General features: G+C 44.1%; 1 protein-coding gene across 2 annotated transcripts in view; it reads left to right on the plus strand.

Annotated features, from left to right (window-relative positions):
* The window catches only part of minpp1b (multiple inositol-polyphosphate phosphatase 1b), a 120,161-nt gene that overhangs the window by 12,565 nt on the left and 84,228 nt on the right, over positions 1-23,368 (plus strand). For both annotated transcript variants that reach the window (XM_068052516.1, XM_068052517.1), the window contains exon 3: positions 721-854. In XM_068052516.1, coding sequence (XP_067908617.1) covers positions 721-854 — 134 coding nt within the window. The remainder of the gene's footprint in view (positions 1-720; positions 855-23,368) is intronic.

A 23,368-nucleotide genomic window follows, 5' to 3' on the forward strand; every position in this document is an offset into this window, starting at 1 on the left:
TTATCCCCAATACAGTTTATCAAACGGCACAGCAACCTGCAAGATTGAAGTGTGACTTATACAGCACGTCTTACAGTTTGAATCGGTCAAGTGGTTATTTTCCTTCTCACTGTTAAAAAGGTGTGTGTACAGTAACACTACACTTTATCACATTTCCAAAAGGAAAATTAAATGATGCACCATGACACAGTAGGAAATATTTTTTTGGCTCCAACATGACATTTGCGGGCCGTGACTGCGGCACAGCAGCGCAGTGGTTAGCACCGCAGCCTCACAACTCCAGCGACCCGGGTTCAGTTCTGGGTACTGCCTGTGCGGAGTTTGCAAGTTCTCCCTGTGTCTGCATGGGTTTCCGCCGGGTACTCCGGTTTCCTCCCACCTCCAAAGACTTGCAGGTTGATAGGTAAATTGGCCATTGTAAATTGCCCCTAGTGTAGGTAGGTGGTAGGAGAATGGTGGGGATGTGGTAGAGAATATGGGATTAATGTAGGATTAGTATAAATGGGTGGTTGTTGGTCGGCACAGACTCGGTGGGCCGAAGGGCCTTTTTCAGTGCTGTATCTCTAAATAAAAAAAATAATAAATAAAATAAATAAAAATTTAAATGTAATTCTTTACTCAAAAAAGGATTAATTAGCACAGAGCAATGTTTTCACTGTGAAATATAGAAAACAACATAATTGTTATATTGACTTATCCAATTATCTATTTGTCACTCAGGTATTGGAATATTTGGGTGATCTGAAGCAATACTGGAAGAGAAGCTATGGATATAAAATTAATGGCCTCTCCAGCTACAAGCTGTTTCAAGATATATTCCAGTATATGGACCAGACTATCGAGGAGAATGAGAGGTAAAAATTATAATCTCTGAAACATACCACAAGAATGGATTAACTGTCAGTGCATCAGCCTGTTCAGAATCCCTAGGTACTTGTGCACATTTATCACGGTGAATGAACATGTCTCAGAGGCTTGCAGCTCTTTATATTCAGATTCATTCATTTTACAATCTATTTCTGTTTTTTTTTATTTATTCATGGCATATGAGCATCACTGGCCAGGCCAGCATTTATTGTCAATCCCTAATTGCCCTTGAGAAGGTGGTGGTGAGCTGCCACCTTGAACAGCTGCACTCCATGTGCTGCTAGGAAGGGAGTTCCAGGATTTTGATTCCTGGAATACAGCCCACTTAATCCCAGAGTTGACTGGAGCCCTGGAGCTAGCTCCAGTTAACCTGAATTTAAAATGCAACCGTTAACCTCTGTGGAAAGATCTAAATGATGCTAAGGCTTCTGTCAGTCGCGTTGTATGAAGAGGAGCTTTCTGGTTTTCATCCTAAATTTGCTTTTTACCTATTTGTTGGTGCAAAGCAATTCCTAATTCAAACCTATGCAAACTTACAGTGTAAATTAGGGCCTGGGCCATGAGACTACCCTTTCCGGTACGGTTTGGTCTATTCCAGAACAAAGCTGGGCAAAAGTCCCTGGCGGGGATGGCCTCATACTACTTTGCTTCAACATCATGTGGCATGTAAATCCAGTGCAGGGTGAAAATTAGTCTCTCGAGTGCTCAAGAGGTCCATTGGACATTTGAAAGTTTCAGCAGGGCAAGAACTAAGCAATGTTAGTCAGGTTCTGCCTGGCTGGAACTGAAAGTGAAACTGCAGACACTGGTCTGAGAGCAGTACCTGCAATGTAAAGGCATCCTTAGGAAGGCAGGGGAAAAAATGGAGGCCAAGCAGAGCTGAAGTGTTCTCATACACCTCAGCAGCAGGATGTCTGCTCACCTTTCAGATCCAGGACACAGATAGCCAGGTTGATCTGAATGCATAGGCCACAGAAATACCCAAACAGAGGACTGATCCAGGAGGTGGAAGAGCTGGTCTTTCCCAAAGGGTAATTCCAAAGAATAGGAAATGAGATATTCTTGGAGAATGACATCAAGGCCTTTGGAAGAGGATTTTAAAAAAAACTAAACTTGCACTCCACTTGAAGGGATATTTTAAAATTTTTATTTAGTCAAATTCAAGACTTAATTGTTGATGCTGTACAATATTTCTGTCAGCAGATGGTGATATGGCACCATGAATAATCACCTGTACAGCCATTCTATTTTCCATATTCCATTGTGGAGAGGAAGCACCTCTGGTGCCAACATATCCTAAAGGGAATTAAAAAAGAACCTTTTACGAAGCTCTTCTCTCTCTTTGGGAAATGAATTTAGTTCTGTATGAGTGAGCAACCTCCCTATCCTTTTTTCAGTTCAGGGCTTCCTATGACATTGAAACCCTAATCTAGAAGATAACTATCCTTAAGACTGCTTTCAAGGTCTGAATTCCATGCCAAAGCCAATGGTTAATACATATGGGAGTACTTGGGCCCGATACTAATTTAGGGTGGTTGCAGCAGAAATTGTATCGTTTTCCAGAAATCTCCACTGTATCTTTGCCTTGTCAGTGCAAATGTCGGATGTAATGTGGATTCCACTGCTTGTACTCCTTCTGTCCCATAAAGACGAAGAAGAACAACAACGTGCATTGATGTAGCACCTTTAACGCAGTAAAACATCCTAAGGCACTTCACGGGAGCATCACTAAACAAAAAATTCGGCACCAAGCTGCATAATATTTCCACATATTAGGGTAGGTGACCAAAAGCTTGGTCAAAGAGGTAGGTTTTAAGGAGTATCTTAAAAGAGGAGAGAGGCAGAGAGGTTTAGGGAGGGAATTCCAGAGCTCAGGGCCTAGCTATCTGAAGGCATGACCGCCAATGCTGCACTAATGAAAACTGGGGTTGTGCAAGAAGACAGAATTGGAGCAGCACAGAGATCTCAGAGGGTTGTAGGGCTGGAGGGGGTTAGCGAGGTAGGGAGGGTTCTCCTGCAGTTTTTGTCTTAACTGCTTGTCTTAATGCACCATTTGGCCTAGGTTCACAGATGTTTCTCAGTCGGTCAGCCTTTGCTATGTTTCTAGCTTGGCGTGCATGCAGTTGTCCTGGAATTATGTTCAACTGTCAGCAGATGTGTTAAGATATTTAAATATCTCTGGCAGTACAAGTCCATATTCGGAAAATAATCCTGATAATGGCTACTTTATATTGAACAATGTTGTGCAACAGGCTAGGATTCTTGAACCCGAGCATAATCAGCACTGGAAGATAAATAGAAAGAACATGTTATCTTATAACATTTTACTGATTTTTTTTTCTTTGAAGTCAGTACTGTGGAACATATGTTGTAATACTGACTTTTCAGTTTGTATGTTCTTTTGCTGTTCACTTGTGTGCCGAACTTGTCATTTCAGCAAGCACAATTGCCATTTATTGTAGGGTTACCAACCCTCCAGAATTGTCCTGGAGTCTCCAGGAATTTTAAGATTAATTTCTAAAATACTGCTGTAAGTAACCCGGAAGAAAAATCTTTGGGGAATCACAAAGAAATGTTTTCCATTTTCCTTAAAAACTTTTTTTGTTTATTTGTTATAAAAGTGTTGGAGATGGGGGCATAAAGTAACGAAGAGTCTGTATGCTTTTCAATTGGCCTGGGAAAGCAGTGCAGCACGATGGAGGACCTGTCAGGTAACCAATGAGGGGATGGGACACTTCGGAGGTCATGTGATGAAACCACTTGGCAGACAGCCTACCACAGTTGGCAATCTGAATTTAGTGGTCAGTACATTCTGCACCATTCAAAGTTCCTGCTCTGGTTTTGCACTTTAGCCTCCAACTGCCAACATTGTGCAAGTCTAGTTTATATAAGAGTTTTAGTAATTAACCTGTGACCAGCACAATTTCTAAATGGAATCTCAAATGTGGAAATGAGTCATGTCAATAATTATTTTTATTTATAAATAACTGCAGCAGATGTGAGGGGGAGCACTGCCTGCACTGTATTCTAGATTGGGTGAAGGATGGAAAATAATATGAGTTTAACTGGAAGGTAGACCTGAGGTGATACCGTTCAGCATCTTTCTACAGATTTAGCACTTGGTCAAACAGACTGGAAAGCCCAAGGTATAAAGTAAGCAGCTGGAAAGTTTAATTCAGGGCATGTGAGACTCAACATAGAAAGTGGCCAAGGTGATGGGCTAGCTGATCTGGTGGGGAGAAGCTGAGTGTTCTCATTAATGTTCCTCCATTATCCTTTAGCTGACTTCTACTAGATTTGTTATGGCACATTGTTGAATATTTAAATTTACAGGAGGACAAAGGCTCAATTGCTTCTGAAGGAATTAATTTGCATGAGACAAAAAGGAAAGTTATATTCACGCCAGAATAAGCAGCAGTGTAAAAGACCTGGTAACAAAATAATAAAAAGAAACAGAAAACTTACTTCTACACACCTTTTGTTTCATTAAATGAGGTGTTATTCACACGTAACGTGGTAAAAGGCAAGAAGCTTGCATTTTTATTTCTCAGAGTTTTTCAAAGGCTTACACTTTGAGCTTTCTGGTATAATCAAATGTAGCACTAGGCCTCTCAGCCTGGAAAGTCCTATCACACATTCCCAGTCCCTGATTCAGCAGTTAGGGCTGTACAGTTGGTGTCAGCACCCTGAGCTGGTGATGGGAAGAAATATCAATCAGGACCAAGAACCTGAGTGCTTTCCAATGGCCCCAGGTGGTAAGCACATGAACAACTGTTTGGAACAGGATTTGACTGGTTCTGGCAACTTCAGTTGGGGGGGGGGGAGCACTTTATTTTTAATCTTGCTTTTACAAAAAAAGCCAAGAAATATATGACCATTAAACTTTTTGCAAACATTTTTTGAATCAAATATCTCAGCAATAGTACTTTGTGTATTTAAGTAGAATCTTTCGCAAAACATTACAGAGTCGATTTTAAGGGCTGAGCATAAACGGAATAGTACCAACCCGAAAATAGTGTCTGGTCACCAACTGCCCTGTTTCCACGTGCTCCAGCCATCGCCATCTTGGGTAGGATCCTGACACTGGCAGCCAGAGCATCCCCATGTTTTAGGTAGGAGGTCACTTGCATTATGTAGATTGGGGTTCTAGATTGTGCATTGAATCCTGATTGCAATTTTGCATTGAGCGGCTTAACCAGTGGTCCTTAATTCGACATAAGAGATAAGAGCAGGAGTAGGCCATTCAGCCCTTCGAGCCCGCTCCGCCATTCAGTGAGATCATAGCTGATCAACACCATTTTCCTGCGCTATCCCTGTATCCTTTGATGTTTTCAATATATAGAAATCTATCGGTCTCAGTCTTGAACATACTCAACGACTGAGCCTCCACAGCCCTCTGGGGCAGAGAATTCCACTAGCCCCTGAGTGGAGAAATTCCTCCTCATCTCAATCCTAAATGGCCTACCCTTATTCTGAGACTGTGTCCCCTGGTTCTAGATTCCCCAGCCAGGGGAAACATCCTTCCTGCATCTACTCTGTCGAGCCCTGTAAGAATTTTTAATGTTTGAAACAGATCACCTCATTCTTTTAAACTCCAGAGAATAAAGGACCAGTCCATTTAATCTTTCCTCATAGGACAATCCCTCCATTCCAGGAATTAGTTTGGTGAACCTTCATTGTATGGCAAGTATATCTTTGCTTAGGTGAGGAGACCAAAACTGCACACAGTACCCCAGATGCGGTCTCACCAAGGCTCTATATAATTGCAGTAAGAAATCTTTACTCCTATACTCAAATCCTGTTCCAATAAAGGCCAACATACCATTTGCTTCTTAATTGCTTGCTGTACCTGCATGTTAGCCTTCACTGACCCATGAACAAGGACACCCAGGTCCCTCTGAGGTTCCACACTTCCTAGCCTCTCACCATTTAAGAAATATTCTGTATTTCTGTTTTTCCTATCAAAGTGGATAACCTGACATTTCTCCACATTGTATTCCATCTGCCAAATTTTTGCCTACTCGCTTAGCCTGTCTGCTGGAATGATCCTGAAAATGTCCAAAGCTGCTCCTTAAGATTGATTTTTTTTCTGGGCCCACACAAATCTCTGGTCCACTGCTGTCAACGGCATGCTCAGCTGGCTGATTTCCTCCCCTCAGAGCTGTCACCAGGCTTCCGTTTGCTGCCTTCATCTCACCAGCTGCATGTTAATGAGGCCTGGGCTGCATAAACGTAAAACCAGGCAGGCAGTAGGCACAATCGGCCCATCGCCCATCGGGCATGCTTCAAGTCAGACTCATCCTTATAAATTCAGGTCTTTACTCAGAACTGCCCTCCAAACCTTAATATTGCTGCACCCCTTCGAGAATTTGCAACCTGTTTTTAAGGACACTCATTTTCTGAGTATAAACATAAATACAGGGAATTTTGTATTTACAGTATAGTACAAAATATAAAGTTGCACTTTGAAAATTGGCATAGGACAAAGTTTAATTTGTCACACACTTAACCTGGAACAAACAGACCTTCGAATGTCATAATTTACATTATTTTGTTCTGCAAATTACTTCAGAAAAATGAGGAGGGGCCAAGGCACATCTTTCATTGCCATTAATCAAAAACCTTCTTGAAGCTAGGAACAAATGCATGCTGGGAAGTATAGCTTGCCAACTTAAGCCTCTTCAGCCAACAAGGATGAATCTTGGAATTTGCATGAACTTGAGGTACAGGCTTCTCACAGGTCTGCAACCAAAAACATTTTTACAGAATTTCAAGCATAAAAGTATTATAGATTAAGTATGTTTCATTATTTTCCTGTAAATGATGTACTTTTTGTGTCTGTTATGTGATTGTTTCCAATTTTCTTCATTGGCCTCCTTGTCTCGAGAGACAATGGGTAAGCGCCTGGAGGTGGTCAGTGGTTTGTGGAGCTGCGCCTGGAGTGGCTATAAAGGCCAATTCTAGAGTGACAGACTCTTACACGGGTGCTGCAGATAAAATTGGTTGTCAGGGCTGTTACACAGTTGACACTCTCCTTGCGCTTCTGTCTTTTTTCCTGCCAACTGCTAAGTCTTTTCGACTCGCCACGCTTTAGCCCCGCCTTTATGGTTGCCCGCCAGCTCCGGCAATCGCTGGCAACTGACTCCCACGACTTGTGATCAATGTCACAGGACGTCATGTCGCGTTTGCAGACGTCTTTAAAGCGGAGCCATGGACAGCCGGTGGGTCTGGTACCAGTGACGAGCTCATGTACAATGTGTTCTTGGGGATCCTGCCATCTTCCATGCGGCTCACATGGCTAAGCCTCTCAGGCGCCGCTGGCTTAGTAGGGTGTATATGCTGGGGATGTTGGCCGCCTCGAGGACTTCTGTGTTGGAGATACGGTCCTGCCACCTGATGCCAAGGATTCTCCGGAGGCAGCGAAGATGGAATGAATTGAGACGTCGCTCTTGGCTGACGTACGTTGTCCAGGCCTCGCTGCCGTAGAGCAGGTTACTGAGGACACAAGCTTGATACACTTGGACTTTTGTGTTCTGTGTCAGTGCGCCATTTTCCCACACTCTCTTGGCCAGTCTGGACATAGCAGAGGAAGCCTTTCTCATGCGCTTGTTGATTTCTGCATCTAGAGACAGGTTACTGGTGATAGTTGAGCCTAGGTAGGTGAACTCTTGAACCACTTCCAGAGTGTGATCGCCAATATTGATAGATGGGGCATTTCTGACATCCTGTCCCATGATGTCCGTTTTCTTGAGGCTGATGGTTAGGCCAAATTCATTGCAGGCAGCCGCAAACCTAACGATGAGTCTCTGCAGACACTCTTCGGTGTGAGATGTTAATGCAGCATCGTCAGCAAAGTGGAGTTCCCTGATCAGAACTTTTCGTACCTTTCACTCTTAGACGGGCAAGGTTGAACAACCTGCCACCTGATCTTGAGTGGAGGAAAATTCCTTCTTCTGAGGACTTGAATGCATGTGAGAGCAGCAGGGAGAAGAAGATCCCAAACAGTGTGGGTGCGAGAACACAGCCCTGTTTTACGCCACTCAGGATTGGAAAGGGGTCTGATGAGGCACCGCTAAGCTGGATTGTGCCTTTCATATTGTCATGGAATGAGGTGATGATACTTAGTAGCTTTGGTGGACATCCAATCTTTTCTAGTAGTCTGAAGAGACCACGTCTGCTGACGAGGTCAAAGGCTTTGGTGAGATCAATGAAAGCAATGTAGAGGGGCATCTGTTGTTCACGGCATTTCTTCTGTAGCTGGTGAAGGGAGAACAGCATGTCAATCGTGGATCTCTCTGCTCGGAAGCCACACTGTGCCTCAGGATAGACATGCTCAGCCAGCTTCTGGAGCCTGTTTAAAGCGACACGAGCGAAGACCTTCCCCACTATGCTGAGCAGGGAGATTCCACGGTAGTTGTTGCAGTCACCGCGGTCACCCTTGTTCTTATAGAGGGTGATGATATTGGCATCGCGCATGTCCTGTGGTACTGCTCCCTCATCCCAGCACAGGCAAAGCAGTTCGTGCAGAGCTGAAAGTATAGCAGGCTTGGCACTCTTGATGATTTCAGGGGTAATGCCATCCTTCCCAGGGGAATTTCCGCTTGCTAGAGGATCAATGGCATCACTGAGTTCCGATTTTGTTGGCTCTGGCAGAGACAGGGTTGCATTGAGGGCGGTCTCAGTGACAACATTCTCCCTGGAGTACAGTTCTAGGTAGTGTTCCACCCAACGGTCCATTTGTTTCCAATCATAAGTACTAAATAATAAGAACCAACATGCAAGGCTGTAAGGATTTTCCAAATTTCCTTTTTGAAATATTGATTGATCAAAAGCGATTTGATTGATTCACCATTTTTTGCACTTCATTCTGGTTTTCTACTTGCTGACTGATGTTCATTTGAGAGGGAGTGATCATTCTGGCTCCCATGTCAAATGCATGCCTTTATTTATATTTTTGTTGAAGTGTGGCAGAGAAATTTAAATGTGTCACTTGAAGTGTGGCAAAGAAGTGTGACATGGGAAATGCTGACTCAATATACCATTTTTATTGTACAGAAGGTCATATATAGCACCTTGCTCAATTGGCTTATGTTTTTTACTGCTTCAAATGTTTTGCTTTCATAATACATGCATCCTTTCTCCCTTGTTTTCATTCCTGATGCATTTTTGGATTGGAAGATTTCTTTCATGCAGCACAGCGTGACTGGGTCTAAGTTTGTTTTTACTATGTTCATTCCATTGAATTATATTCGAGAGGTTAAAGTAATAAGTGTTGTTCACTGCAATAGCATTATTTGTTCAAAGGCTAACCTCAGTTCAGCATTTGTGCAGTTACTGTGTAGCATTTGAGGGAATGCTTCAGGGCCCTGCTCAGGGTAAGAGAGGAGATCTGAGGCTGTACTCAAACTATAGCTGCAGTGTTGGTGGGAAGCAGTTTTATCTGACCCCGGACACGAGCAGTGTGAGACTTCCCGTTGAAGCTACTTTGTGCCAATGTTACACTTGAGCATAAGTTCAGTCTTAAGCATACTAAGCAGTCACTATAGAGCTAGTATGATCTGTTGACTTAACACTATCAGATGACAATAACTGTTGTTGAATTTACAAAATTTGAAGTTTCTAAACTCAATGCGAAGAAATTGCAGCACCACATTTAGCAGGTGGCTGCCTTCTTTCATGATTAACGTCTGTACCAGCATGCAACAAACATCCATCTCTTTGAATGTGCTATGAAACTCCAGACTGCTAATTGCATAGGCCGAATATTAGTCCTTGTGTTTAAGTAGTCATTTTAATACAACTCTGTACCATTAATGGCTGTTACGCTATACACCAGATGAAGAAATCCACAGTGGATTTACAAAATTGATCAAGTATTTCTTAATATCCTGTTATTTTGGTATGTGGTCAATCTACCTAGCAATCCATGGTTTGTCTGAAGTCTGTATTTCAGTGGCAATTGGTGATCTTTTTGGCACATATGGTACACATCAAACAAGCCTAATCAAGCCAGCTTGTCACCAGGGTAGGTCCTACAGATATCTTGCTCTGGGACCACCAATTCCAGTTTAGTTTCTGTATAACACCAGAGACCAGGTTGAATTCTCATCACATTTACCTCTCTATTCTAGAAGATAGGAAGATGCTGCACACTTGCTAAAAGTACAATATCAGATTTATCCAATATATAAACTGTTTCAACACGAGAAAAGAGACAGTCAAAAGTTCTTTTCAGTAGCTACTGGGTTTTGATGTGATGTGAACATGGAACTGACCTCATACAGAGTCTCTGTTAGGTACTTCATACAATCGAGACAATTCAAAGTAGAGAACTAAAAGCCACAGGACAGACCTTAATTATACTGGGTGCCCCTCCTTGATTGAAAGGACAGGCCCCCTCAAAGTTCATTTGCTATAGACATCTGCTTGCCATTAAAATAGCATCTTGTCCTGTTCCTGGACACCTGTCAATGCTTTTAAACAATGCATAATTTTAAATCCTTTTAGGTGTATTGATGGTTCAGCTGTTTGAGGTAATTAATTAAAGTGTAAGGTCCTTCACACTTCATAGCAATTGAAACCATGCCTGCGAATGATGAGCAAGAGTTGGAGTTTACAAATCAAATACCCATTGGTGCTCAGAGGACTAACAAGCCATTGATAGCTCTGATCAGTGTGTAGAACTATGTTTCTACATCCTGACTGTTCAAGTTATGGAAAGGGTACAGCAAGAATTCACTAGAATATGTGAGGAATGAGAGATTATGGCTTTTTCACTGAACAGGGAAAGCTAAGAGTAAATCAAATAGAGATTTATAGATTAATGAACAGTTTAGAGAAAACAAATATTGTTTCTGGAGGTTGGTAAAACAGTCACAAGGGGTCACAGACTTGATATTTTCACTAGAAGAATAAAGGGGGAAGTTGGAAGAAACCTTTTCACACAGAGGGATATTAGAACAGGGAATGCCTTACCACTTGTGACTATTGCAGCAGAGAATATACAACTTAAAGGAACAGGAAAATAGTTGAAAAACAAGAAGTGAAAGGACACAGGGAAACGGGATTAATGTAGTTAACTATAGTGGATGAGCTAACACCAGCACAGGTATGGTGATCCAAATGGTTTGCTCCTGTGCTGTAATCTCTATGATTTATGTAATGTGATTCATGCAGGTACAATGAAAATTGTGCCCTTACCAGGTTTCTTTGTAGTTGGATTCAAAACTGGATTGTAGCAGTTTTTAAAGATCGGATTAATGATTACAGAAATGTCTAAAGATCACAAAGCTAAAAGTGCAACCATATAGTCAACAGTACAACAGTTATTAAATCTTCCTCAGAAAATAGAATGGCATCTTCATGTTGCATTTCAAGTCAAGGACGCACAAACTTATTCCACTTTCAGAAGATTGAATTGTATATCATCACTACATCCATAAAGTCAATAGGAACTGTTCCTTGAGAGTGCAAAAAGAGCATTCTGTACTGCTTGTTGTACATGCTGTATCTCATTCTTTTCATTTGAAGCAGTACGGGGGATGGCGCGATGAAGTCACCAACAAGGTTTCAGTCTAGGCCACACTTAACTGTCTCAAATGCCAAATAAAAAAGTCTTCTCAGAGCTATCTTACCCAATGGGTTGTGCCAGGGCCACTCAGCTCCTGACCTCATTACAAACTTGGTACAAAGATGGACAAAAGAGCTGAACTCAAGAGATGAGGTGAGAGTGGCTGCCCTTGACATCAAGGCAGCATTTGACCAAGTGTGATATTAAGGACGCCTAGCAAAACTGGAGTCAATGGGGATTAGGGGGAAAGCTCTCCACTGGTTGGAGTCATACCTAACACAAAGGCAGTGTCCTAGGCCCAACCATCTTCAGCTGCTTCATCAATGACCTTCCCTCCATCATAAGGTCAGAGGTGGGGATGTTTGTTGATGATTGCACAATGTTCAGTACCATTCGCAACACCTCAGATTCTGAAGCAGTTCATGTCCATATGCAGCAAGACCTGGACAACACTCAGGCTTGGGCTGAAAGTGGCAAGTTACATTCATGCCACACAAGTGCCAGGCAATGACCATCTCCAACAAGAGAGAATCCAACCATCCCCCTTGACCTTCAAATGCCATTATCATCACTGAATCTCCCATTATCAACATTCTGGGGCTTACCATTGACCAGAAACTTAACTGGACCAGCCATATAAGTACTACGGCTACAAGAGCAGGTCAGAGGCTGGGAATTCTGCAGCCAGTGACTGACCTCCTGACTCCCCAATGCCTTTCCACCATCTACAAGGCACAACTCAGGAGTGTGATGGAATACTCTCCACTTGTCTGGATGAGTGCCGCTCCAACAACACTCAAGAAGCTCGACACCATCCAGGTCAAAGCAGCCCGCTTGATTAGCACCCCATCCACCACCTCCAAATTCACTCCCTGCACCACCAACACATAGTGGCAGCAGTGTGTACCATCTGCAAGATGCACTGCAGCAACTCACCAAGGCTCCTTCAACAGCACCTTCCAAACCCGCAGCCTTTACCACTTACAAGGACAAGGGCAGCAGATGCACGGGAAGACCACCACCTGCAAGTTCCCCTCCAAACCACACACCATCCTGACTTGGAACTATATCGCCGTTCCTTCACTGTCACTGGGTCAAAATCCTGGAACTTGCTTCCTAACAGCACTGTGGGTATACCTACACCACATGGACTGCAGCGGTTCAAAAAGGCAGCTCAACACCACCTTTTCACAGGCAATTAGGGATGGGCAATAAATTCTGTCTTTTCCGGTGTCACCCACATCCCGTGAAAGAATAAAAAAAGAAAGAGGTTGATTTTTGTTCTCTGACATCTCTTCAATGTCCAGTGAAATAATACCCTACTTGCCTCTTTCTGTGGAAAAGAGGATTGTCTAAAACTTGCCTGGAAAAATTAGATCTCTCCTTGTGGAGAGACAATAGACAACATCCTTGTTTCCAAAATCAGGAGCATAAACCACAATAGGCACTGAACCCTGGAAGTCAGTGGGAGAGGGGTCAGGATGGAACTGGGTTTGTACTGAACATGAAAAGCACCGGCTCAGTGGAATAGATTTACTGTCATATGTGTCAGTGGAGCAGCAGCTAACAGTGTCTTTCTTCCATGGAACAAGGTCAGTTTTGTTAAGTGCTTTATAGAGGTTGTTTCACAAGTTTGCACTCTCAACACAGAGCTTCATACAACATGAACAAGTATCAGGAATTTGATCGCAAAGGACAGCATTCCCGATCTGCTTACCTGGCGAGTGAAGTGGTGCAGTGGGAATACAGACAACTTAAATGACCACTTATATCTATATTTTAAATCCTTATTTTGCGCTCTGTGTGTGCTGTAAGCTAGTTGTTGAACCTTATCTATAATACTTGCGGTTTAGACTTTTGTGACAACTTGTGGCTTGTGCTTGTATCAGGTTGATCACAGAGAGCCAGAATACATTTGTAAAGGACAGGTCATGCCTGATGAAGAGGTGATGAAAGTAGTGGACAGGGGAATGTGTATGGGTGTTATTTATATGGTCTTCGAGAAGGCATTTGATTAAGTCCATTATCAGAGACTGTTGGCTAAAGTTGAAGCTCATGGAATTGAAGGCAAATTATTGACCTGGTTAGGAAATTGGCTGAGTGGCTGAAGACTGAGAATAGGGATAATGAGCAGGTACTCTCATTGACAGGATGTGACTAGTGTTGTCCTGCAAGGATCTGAGTTGGGATTTCAACTATTCACCATATTTATTAACAACTTACATGATGTGATAGCCACATATACAAGTTTGCCAATGGCACAAAGACAGCAGCATTGTGACTGAAAGGATCGAGAATGCGAGGGCACAGATTTAAAGTAATTGGCTAAAGAAGCAAAAGCAACATGAGGAAAAACTTTTTCAGGCAGTGAGTGGTTAGGATCGGGAAGGCACTAACAGAGTGTGGTGGAGGCAGGTTCAATCGAGGCATTCAAAAGGGAATTAGACAGTTATCTGAAAAGGAAGAATGTGGAACATTACGGGGAATGGCATCATTCAGAGAGCTGGTGCAGACATGATGGGTCAAATGGTCTCCTTCTGCACTGTAACAATTCTGTGATTGTTAGTAGAGTAGATGGAAGTATAAAATTGCAAAGAGATATTAATAGATTAAATGAATGGGCAAAACTGTGGCAAATGGATTTCAGTGTAGGCAAATGTGATGTCATCCACTTTGGATCTAAAAAGGATGAAACGGGGTACTGCCTAAATGGTGAAAAGCTAGAAACATTGGAGATCTACATACCTGGGTCATTACAATGTCATTAACAGGTTTAGAAAATAACCAAAAAGGCTAATGGAATGCTGGCCCTGAAATCTAGAGGACTAGAATAGACTGGGGTAGAAGTTATGCTACATCTATACAAAGCCCTGGTTAGCTCACACCTGGAATACTGTGAGTGGTTCTGGGCACCACATCTTAGGGCGGATGTATTGGCCTTGGAGGGTGTGCAGTGTAGATGTACCAAAATGATATCTGGAGTTCAAGGGTTAAATTATATGGGGAGATTACACGAAATAGGGTTGTATTTCCAGGAATTTAGAAGGTTAAAGGTGATTTGATCGCAGCTTTCAAGGGAAACATATAGGGTAGAAAGATGATTCTGCTGCTTGGGGACTCTAGAACTAGGGGGCATCGTCTAAAAATTAAAGCCAGGAGTGAAATTAGGAAACAATTTTACGCACAAAGAGTGATAGAAGTTTTATCTCTTCCGCAAATGGCCATTGATGATAGATAAATTGTTAATTTAAAATCTGAGATTGATAGATTTTTGTTGTGCAAAGGTATTAAGGGATGTGGAGTAAAGGATATGGAGTTAGATTGCAGATCAGCCAGTGTTTCTGCACCTATCACTACACAGTAACTGTAGCTGGAAAGTGTGTGTAGGTGGATATTGACTGAAGACAGAGAGTACTGTATCCAATTCTGGTCACCACACTTTAGGAAGGATGAAGGATTCTTCAGAGCGTGCAGAGGAAATTTACCAGAATGGTTCCAGGGATGGGGGATTTTAGATAAACGGTTAGGTTGGAAAAGTTGGGGTTGTTCTACTTGGAGCAAAGGAGATTGAGGGGAGATTTAATGGAGGTGCTCAAGATTATGACAGGCTTAGATAAGTTAGAAAAGGAAAACCTGTACCCATTACCAAATGGTACAAGAACTAGGGGACACAGATTTTGGGCAAGAGATGCAGGGGGAATATGAGGAAGCACTTTTTTACGCAGTAGGTGGTAATGATGTGGAACTCGCTGCCCATGAGGGTGGTGGAAGTGGGGAAAATCCATGTGTTCGAAAGGAAATTGGAAGGGCACTTGAAGGAAATAAACATGCAGGACTACAGGGATCAAGCGGGGAGTGGGACTGATTGGATAACTCCGTGGAGAGCCAGCATGGACTCGATAGGCTGAAATTCCTCCTTCTCTGCCATAAATGACTCTGTGACTCTATGGTAATTGGGCTCAGGTATGATGCTGTCTGTGGTCAAGTACCATGCCAACACCTGTTCACACATGAATCGTGGAACTGGCTAAAGGGGCTAAATGGCCTACTCCTGTCCTAATGTTCCTTAATGTTTAATTAGACTGATTAGGGCCTATGGAAGGGCAGCTCTCTTGGATTGCACCATGCCATTGTCTGTAAGCACCCGTGGAGCAGCAGAAGAAGTGGCCACTGTTTAAGCTCCAGATGCACTTTCCTTTGGGTTCTGAACATTATTTCCCCTGTGTGAATAGGAGAGGGGCGAGGGAAGGCGGGTTTGATTACTGATGACATCAGGCCTTATTCTGACACTGCCAGTGTAATTGAGACTTCCAGTTTCCACCATTCTGCTTTGCATAGTCTTTGAGTTTGTGAGGCTATCTGCAAGTGGGATGTGACATATATGTAATCCAGGGTAACAGATGGAGAAGTGATTTATTTTTAACATCGCTGTTGTGCTGTTGCCCTTCAACTTGTGAAAGGAGTGGTGAAAGCAGAGAGGGCATTTACATTAACTTGGCTTGGCTCTCCACAGTGATTTTGACACATACCTAGAGATTTGGGCCTAGGTTTTCAACTTAGTGATGTTTAAAAAGTTAATCAATTAACAATAGTGTTAACATACTGCCAATTGGAAAATCTAGGCTGAAATTCAAATTCTTCATCTTAATTTTTAGCTCATACGTCCATATGACTTCTTCCCTCTTCTCTGGAAAACAGTGACTGGGGCAAACAACTCTTGCATTCGAGCTCTGGACCATCTCTTTGATGTTAAATTGAATGGCTTCTATAAAGATGTAAGCCATTGGCCTGCTGTATTGAGTCAAGAGATGGCTTTTTCCCTCAAACTCTCAAAGTGGGACTACAAAATTCCTTCTCCGGGTAGTTGCAGGTTTTGGAAAACACAGAAGTTGCTCCAGGTTGAGGGCCATCTTTGCCGACATTTCCTTCTTGCATAATAAGGACATCTTAATTCATGGTTCCATCAATGAGTTTGGATTTTGATCGTTCCAGTACCACGCCCAAATGTCCATTCTTTATTTGTGAGCAGGTGTTGGCATGGCACTTGACCACAGAGAGCATCATGCCTGAGCCCAATTCTGTCTTCAGTTAATATCCACCTGCACGCTTTCCAGCACCAGTCACTGTGTAGTGATAGGAGCAGAAACACTAGCTGTTTTCATCCTCCAGTCCAGCCCATGGAATGCTGAACCAATTTCAACATGCCAATTGCTGCTTTTGCAAAGATCAGATGACATTGTGCAGAGCAGACAATGGATGTAGGACCTTTGCATCTATATTGATTTGATCTATCTATCTAGTAGGTCATTTAATTTTTATCCTTGTTTTCAAATCCCTGCATGGCCTCACCCCTACCTATTTCTGTAACCACCAGTACCCTACAACTCAACGTGGTGGCTGCGTCTTCCAATTCTGGTCTCTTCACAGAATCACAGAATAATACAGTCCAGAAGAGGCCCTTCGGCCAATCGAGTCTGCACCGATGCATTAAAACACCTGACCTGTCTACCTAATCCCATTTGCCGGCACTTGGCCCATAGCCTTGAATGTTATGACGTGCCAAGTGCTCATCCAGGTACTTTTTAAAGGATGTGAGGCAACCCGCCTCTACCACCCTCCCAGGCAGGGCGTTCCAGACCATCACCACCCTCTGGGTAAAAAAGTTCTTCCTCAAATCCCCCTTAAACCTCCCGCCCCGCACCTTAAACTTGTGACCCCTCGTAATTGACCCTTCAACTAAGGGGAACAGCTTCTCCCTATCCACCCTGTCCATGCCCCTCATAATCTTGTACACCTCGATCAGGTCACCCCTCAGTCTTCTCTGCTCCAGCGAAAACAACCCAAGCCTATCCAACCTCTTTTCATAGCTTAAATGTTCCATCCCAGGCAACATCCTGGTGAATCGCCTCTGCACCTCCTCCAATGCAATCGCATCCTTCCTATAATGTGGCAACCAGAATTGCACACAGTACTCCAGCTGTGGCCTTACCAAAGTTCTGTACAACTCCAACATGACCTCCCTGCTTTTATACTCTATGCCTCGATTGATAAAGGCAAGTGTCCCATATCCCCGATTTTCATCACTCCACCATTGGCACCTGTGCTTTCAGCTACCTGGGCTTTAACCTCTAGAATCCCTTCCCTAAACCTCTTCACTTCTCTCTCTCTCTCTCTCTCTCTCTCTCTCTGTCTCTGTCTCTCTCTGTCTCTGTCTCTGTCTCTCTGTCTCTCTGTCTCTCTCTCTGTCTCTCTCTCTCTCTGTCTCTCCCTTCCCCCCTCCTGGTATGTTGACACCAACTTAACCTTCCGTTTTCTGCCCTGCAACTAATTTTGCATGCTTCCTGGCTCTTCCTTCCCACAAAAATATCTCCAGCAGTGTATCCTCCAATACTCTACCCTCAAAACAGCTTCTGGTCACAATCACCCTCTGAACCTGGACAACAGTTCGTCGATGCTCCATGCTAACTCGACCCTACCTACGTCAACTTTATCCCACCACAGGACCTCGACTTTAACTCTGAACTCCCTCCTATTGTCTCATTTCTTTTCTCCGCTTGCTACTAGGATATATGTATCCTTGTAATTGCTATGTAACTTGAGTTTTTCATATCGATTTGCACGTGCACTTTTGCTGTCATTCCAGATCCAAGCCCATCACGTCCATTTCCACTTTTTTCTCCCCCTTTTAAATTCTTATATCTTCATCGCACCTGGACCGACATGCCTCTTTTCAATTCTCCGCTCTTGGGTATTCTGCCATTTCAAATCCCGACCCAACCCTTCAGTACTCCTTGACCTTCCTACTGTCCTGCTGCACTCCCAGGCTTGACTCCCTCTTAGATGAGCCTGCAGCTCCCCTCTGTATCTCTTTCGGCATCCTCTGAAGGGCTCATCGAGACATTTGTCACTGCTTCCTTATGAACAGCAACCCTACCTGCCCATCTTAACCTTTCACTGACTTTCCCACCCAGCACATCCATTGGGGGCTAATCTTGTCAATCTCCTCCCCGTCCAACTCACCACTCCCGGTGCTGACCCTATGGACTCTGCCAATAGATTAGCTATCACTGCCCCTCTCTGCATCTCTGTCCAGAATAAATGTTCACTTGTGAATAAGGCTCTTGCCTTCCTGAGCTTATTGCAGCTGACTGCATCAACGCCATGGCCTTGATGGAAACCTGGCTGAGGGGTGATGACACCTTCCCCCTGAATGAAGCCTCCACACTTGGCTATATCGTCCATTTACCGCACAAGATCGTGGTGTGGCTTTCATCACCAAATTACACCTTGGCCTGACCCCCTACTCCTATGACACTTTCTCTTCCTTGGAGCATCTCACCTTGTTCCACCCCTCACATTTCATTCAAAATCTTTGTTCTCTCCACCCAGCCAAGTGTGATAAAAATTTTCTCACTTAAGATATCTTCACTACTTTCCTCCCTCAGCCTCTGCACCAAACGACTTCTCATCCTCAGTGATTTCAACCTCCATCTCAACATGTTGTCTCACCTCTGTGCTCAATGCCTTCCCTTCTTCTTTGGCCTCCTTATCTCGAGAGACAATGGATACGCGCCTGGAGGTGGTCAGTGGTTTGTGAAGCAGCGCCTGGAGTGGCTATAAAGGCCAATTCTAGAGTGACAGGCTCTTCCACAGGTGCTGCAGAGAAATCTGTTTGTCAGGGCTGTTGCACAGTTGGCTCTCCCCTTGCGCCTCTGTCTTTTTTCCTGCCAACTAGTAAGTCTCTTCGACTCGCCACATTTTAGCCCCGTCTTTATGGCTGCCCGCCAGCTCTGGCGAACGCTGACAACTGACTCCCGCGACTTGTGATCAATGTCACAGGACTTCATGTCGCGTTTGCAGACGTCTTTAAAGCGGAGACATAGACAGTCGGTGGGTCTGATACCAGTGGCGAGCTCGCTATACAATGTGTCTTTGGGGATCCTGCCATTTTCCATGCGGCTCACATGGCCAAGCCATCTCAAGCGCCGCTGACTCAGTAGTGTGTACAAGCTGGGGATGTTAGCCGCCTCGAGGACTTCTGTGTTGGAGATACGGTCCTGCCACCTGATGCCAAGTATTCTCCGGAGGCAGCGAAGGTGGAATGAATTGAGACGTCGCTCTTGGCTGACATACGTTGTCCAGGCCTCGCTGTCATAGAGCAAGGTACTGAGGACACAGGCCTGATACACTCGGACTTTTGTGTTCCGTGTCAGTGTGCCATTTTCCCACACTCTCTTGGCCAGTCTGGACATAGTAGTGGAAGCCTTTCCCATGCGCTTGTTGATTTCTGCATCTAGAGACAGGTTACTGGTGATAGTTGAGCCTAGGTAGGTGAACTCTTGAACCACTTCCAGAGCGTGGTCGCCAATATTGATGGATGGAGCATTTCTGACGTCCTGCCCCATGATGTTCGTTTTCTTGAGGCTGATGGTTAGGCCAAATTCATTGCAGGCAGCCGCAAACCTGTCGATGAGACTCTGCAGGCACTCTTCAGTGTGAGATGTTAAAGCAGCATCGTCAGCAAAGAGGAGTTCCCTGATGAGGACTTTCCGTACTTTGGACTTCGCTCTTAGACGGGCAAGGTTGGACAACCTGCCCCCTGATCTTGTGTGGAGGAAAATTCCTTCTTCAGAAGACTTGAACGCATGTGAAAGCAGCAGGGAGAAGAAAATCCCAAAAAGTGTGGGTGCGAGAACACAGCCCTGTTTCACGCCACTCAGGATAGGAAAGGGCTCTGATGAGGAGTCACCATGTTGAATTGTGCCTTTCATATTGTCATGGAATGAGGTGATGATACTTAGTAGCTTTGGTGGGCATCCAATCTTTTCTAGTAATCTGAAGAGACCACGTCTGCTGACGAGGTCAAAGGCTTTGGTGAGATCAATGAAAGCAATGTAGAGGGGCATCTGTTGTTCACGGCATTTCTCCTGTATCTGACGAAGGGAGAACAGCATGTCAACGGTCGATCTCTCTGCACGAAAGCCACACTGTGCCTCAGGGTAGACGCGCTCGGCCAGCTTTTGGAGCCTGTTCAGAGCGACTCGAGCAAAGACTTTCCCCACTATGCTGAGCAGGGAGATTCCACGGTAGTTGTTGCAGTCACCGCGGTCACCTTTGTTTTTATAGAGGGTGATGATATTGGCATCGCGCATGTCCTGGGGTACTGCTCCCTCGTCCCAGCACAGGCATAGCAGTTCATGTAGTGCTGAGAGTATAGCAGGCTTGGCACTCCTGATTATTTCAGGGGTAATGCTGTCCTTCTCAGGGGCTTTTCCGCTGGCTAGAGCCTTCCTATCCTAACTTAATCTTGCCTTCCATGTGAACACCCCAACCTATATTCACAGCACCCCCTTGACCTTGCCATCTCGCGTGTCCTCACTGCTGCCATAATGTCAATCACAAATGAGGCTATCTCCAATCACTTCCTTGTATCTCTCAACTCTACCCTACTTCCAACCCTACTTCTTTCTGTGTCCAGTGCTGGAAAAAACTCTCCTAATTCACTTACAACAGCATTTTCAAAATTCCAGCTGTCTAGCCTTTGGCCCTCCTTTTACCACAACATTTCTGCAGTCATTGATTTGCTCAACTGCACCCTCACTTCCACCTTCAATGTCAGAGTCCCCATGAAAATCATGACTCATTCTCTCACCTTGGTTGTTCCCCTTGGTATGGACCTCATCTCCACTGCCTTAAGTTCAAGAAACACAAGCTTAAACGGATATGGAGGACAACTGGTTTAGCCATTCACTGCAAGGTCTAGCTGGACTACACAAAGCATTATTGGGTCCTGCTCTCATCTGTCAAAATTGCTCACTATTGCATGATTATCCCGGAATGCAAAGATAACCCCCGGCTTCTTTTCTCTGCTGCAAACTGTCTTCTTAAACACCTCTTTCCTGTCTCCGCCACCCTCACCTCCAACAAATAATATTGAGACTGTTCAATAAGCTGCACCTGCCACTTCCTGTTCCTAGCCACTGGGCCAAACTTCCCCTGAGGTTCCCCCTGCCCTAGCCCTGAACTTGCATCCTATCTACCCTCCTGCCCTCTCTGAGCTCATCTTGTTGATTAGACCCACCTCTTGCTCTACGCGACCCTATTCCCACTAAACTACTGATCACCCAATCTTCAAATCTGCTGCCATCATCCCTCTCCTCAAAAATCTCAACCCTTGGCCTCTCCATTGTTGTTGCTCCATCTCCAACCTCCCTTTCTTCTCCAAAGTACTTGAATGTGTTGTTGCCTTCCAAATCTGTGTCCAGGTTTCTGCCCCACCTACAGTGCCAAAACCGCTCATATCAAAGTCATAAATGACATTCAATGTGACCATCATTTTCAGTCCTCACTGGATACAGGTGTGGTGCCAGTGGATTGGAGAACTGCTAATCTTGTACCTCTGTTTAAAAAGGGAGTGAGGGATAGACCAAATAATTCCAGGTCAGTCAGTCTAACCTCAGTAGTGGACAAATTATTGGAATCTATTCTGAGGGACAGGATAAACTGTCAGTTAGAAAGGCACAGGTTAATCAAGGATAGTCAGCATGGGTTTGTTAAGGGAAGATCTTGTTTGACCAACTTGATCAAATTTTTTGAAGAAGTAACAAGGAAAATAGATGAGGGTAGTGCAGTTGATGTGGTCTACATGGATTTTAGCAAGGCTTTTGACAAGGTCCCACATGACAGACTGGTTAAAAAAATTAAATCCCATGGGATCCTGGGAAATGCAGCAAGGTGGATACAAAATTGGCTCAGTGGCAGGAAACAAAGGGTAATCGTTGACAGGTGTTTTTGCGACTGGAGGGCTGTTTCCAGTGGCGTTCCACAGGGCTCAGTACTGGGTCTCCTGCTTTTGTGGTATATATTAACGATTTGGACATAAATGTAGGGGGAATGATCAAGAAGTTTGCGGACGACACAAAGATTAGCCGTGTGGTAGATAGCAAAGAGGACAGCTGTAGGCTGCAGGAAGATATTGATATTCTGGTCAGATGGGCAGAAAAGTGGCAAATGGAATTCAACCTGGAGAAGTGTAAGGTGATGCATTTGGGGAGGTCAAACAAGGCAAAGGAGTACATGATTAATGGGAAAATACTGAGAAGTGTAGAGGAAGTGAGGGACCTTGGAATGAATGTCCACAGATCCCTGAAGGTAGCAGGACAGGTCGATAAGGTGATTAAGAAAGCATATTGAATTCTTTCCTTTATTAGCTGAGGTTTGGAATATAAGAGCAGGGAGGTTATGCTGGAACTGTTTACCTCATTGGTTAGGCCACAACTTAAGTACTGTGTGTAGTTCTGGTCACCTCATTACAGAAAGGATGTAATTGCAATAGAGAGGGTACAGAGGAGATTTACGAGGATGTTGCCAGGACTGCAAAAATACAGCTATGAGGAAAGATTGGATAGGCTGAGATTGTTCTCCTTGGAACAGAGAAGGCTGAGGGGAGATCTGATTGAAATTTTGAGGGGCCTGGACAGAGTGGACGTGAGGGGTCTATTCATCTTAGCAGAGAGGTAAGTGACAAAGGGGCATAGATTTAAAGTGATTGATAGAAAAATTATAGGGGAGATGACGAAAATCTTTTTCACCCAGAGGGTGGTGGGGGTCTGGAACTCATTGCTTGAAAGGGTAGTTGAGGCAGAAATCCTCAATTCATTCAAAAGGAGTCTGGATATGCACTTATGTGCCATAATCTGCAGGGCTACGGACCAAATGCTGGAAAGTGGGATTAGAATAGGTGGATCGTTTTTCGTCCAGCACAGATACAATGGGCCAAGTGGCCTCTTTCGGTGTCTTAAACTTTCTATGATTCTGTTCTATGACTGTGACAAAGGTGAACTTTCCTTCCTCATCCTTCTTGATCTGTCTGCAGCCTTTGACATGGTATACCACACCATCCTCCTCCAATGCTTCTCCACTGTCGTTCAG

This window comes from Heterodontus francisci, chromosome 20 (assembly GCF_036365525.1).
Source record: "Heterodontus francisci isolate sHetFra1 chromosome 20, sHetFra1.hap1, whole genome shotgun sequence".
Classification (NCBI taxonomy): domain Eukaryota; kingdom Metazoa; phylum Chordata; class Chondrichthyes; order Heterodontiformes; family Heterodontidae; genus Heterodontus; species Heterodontus francisci.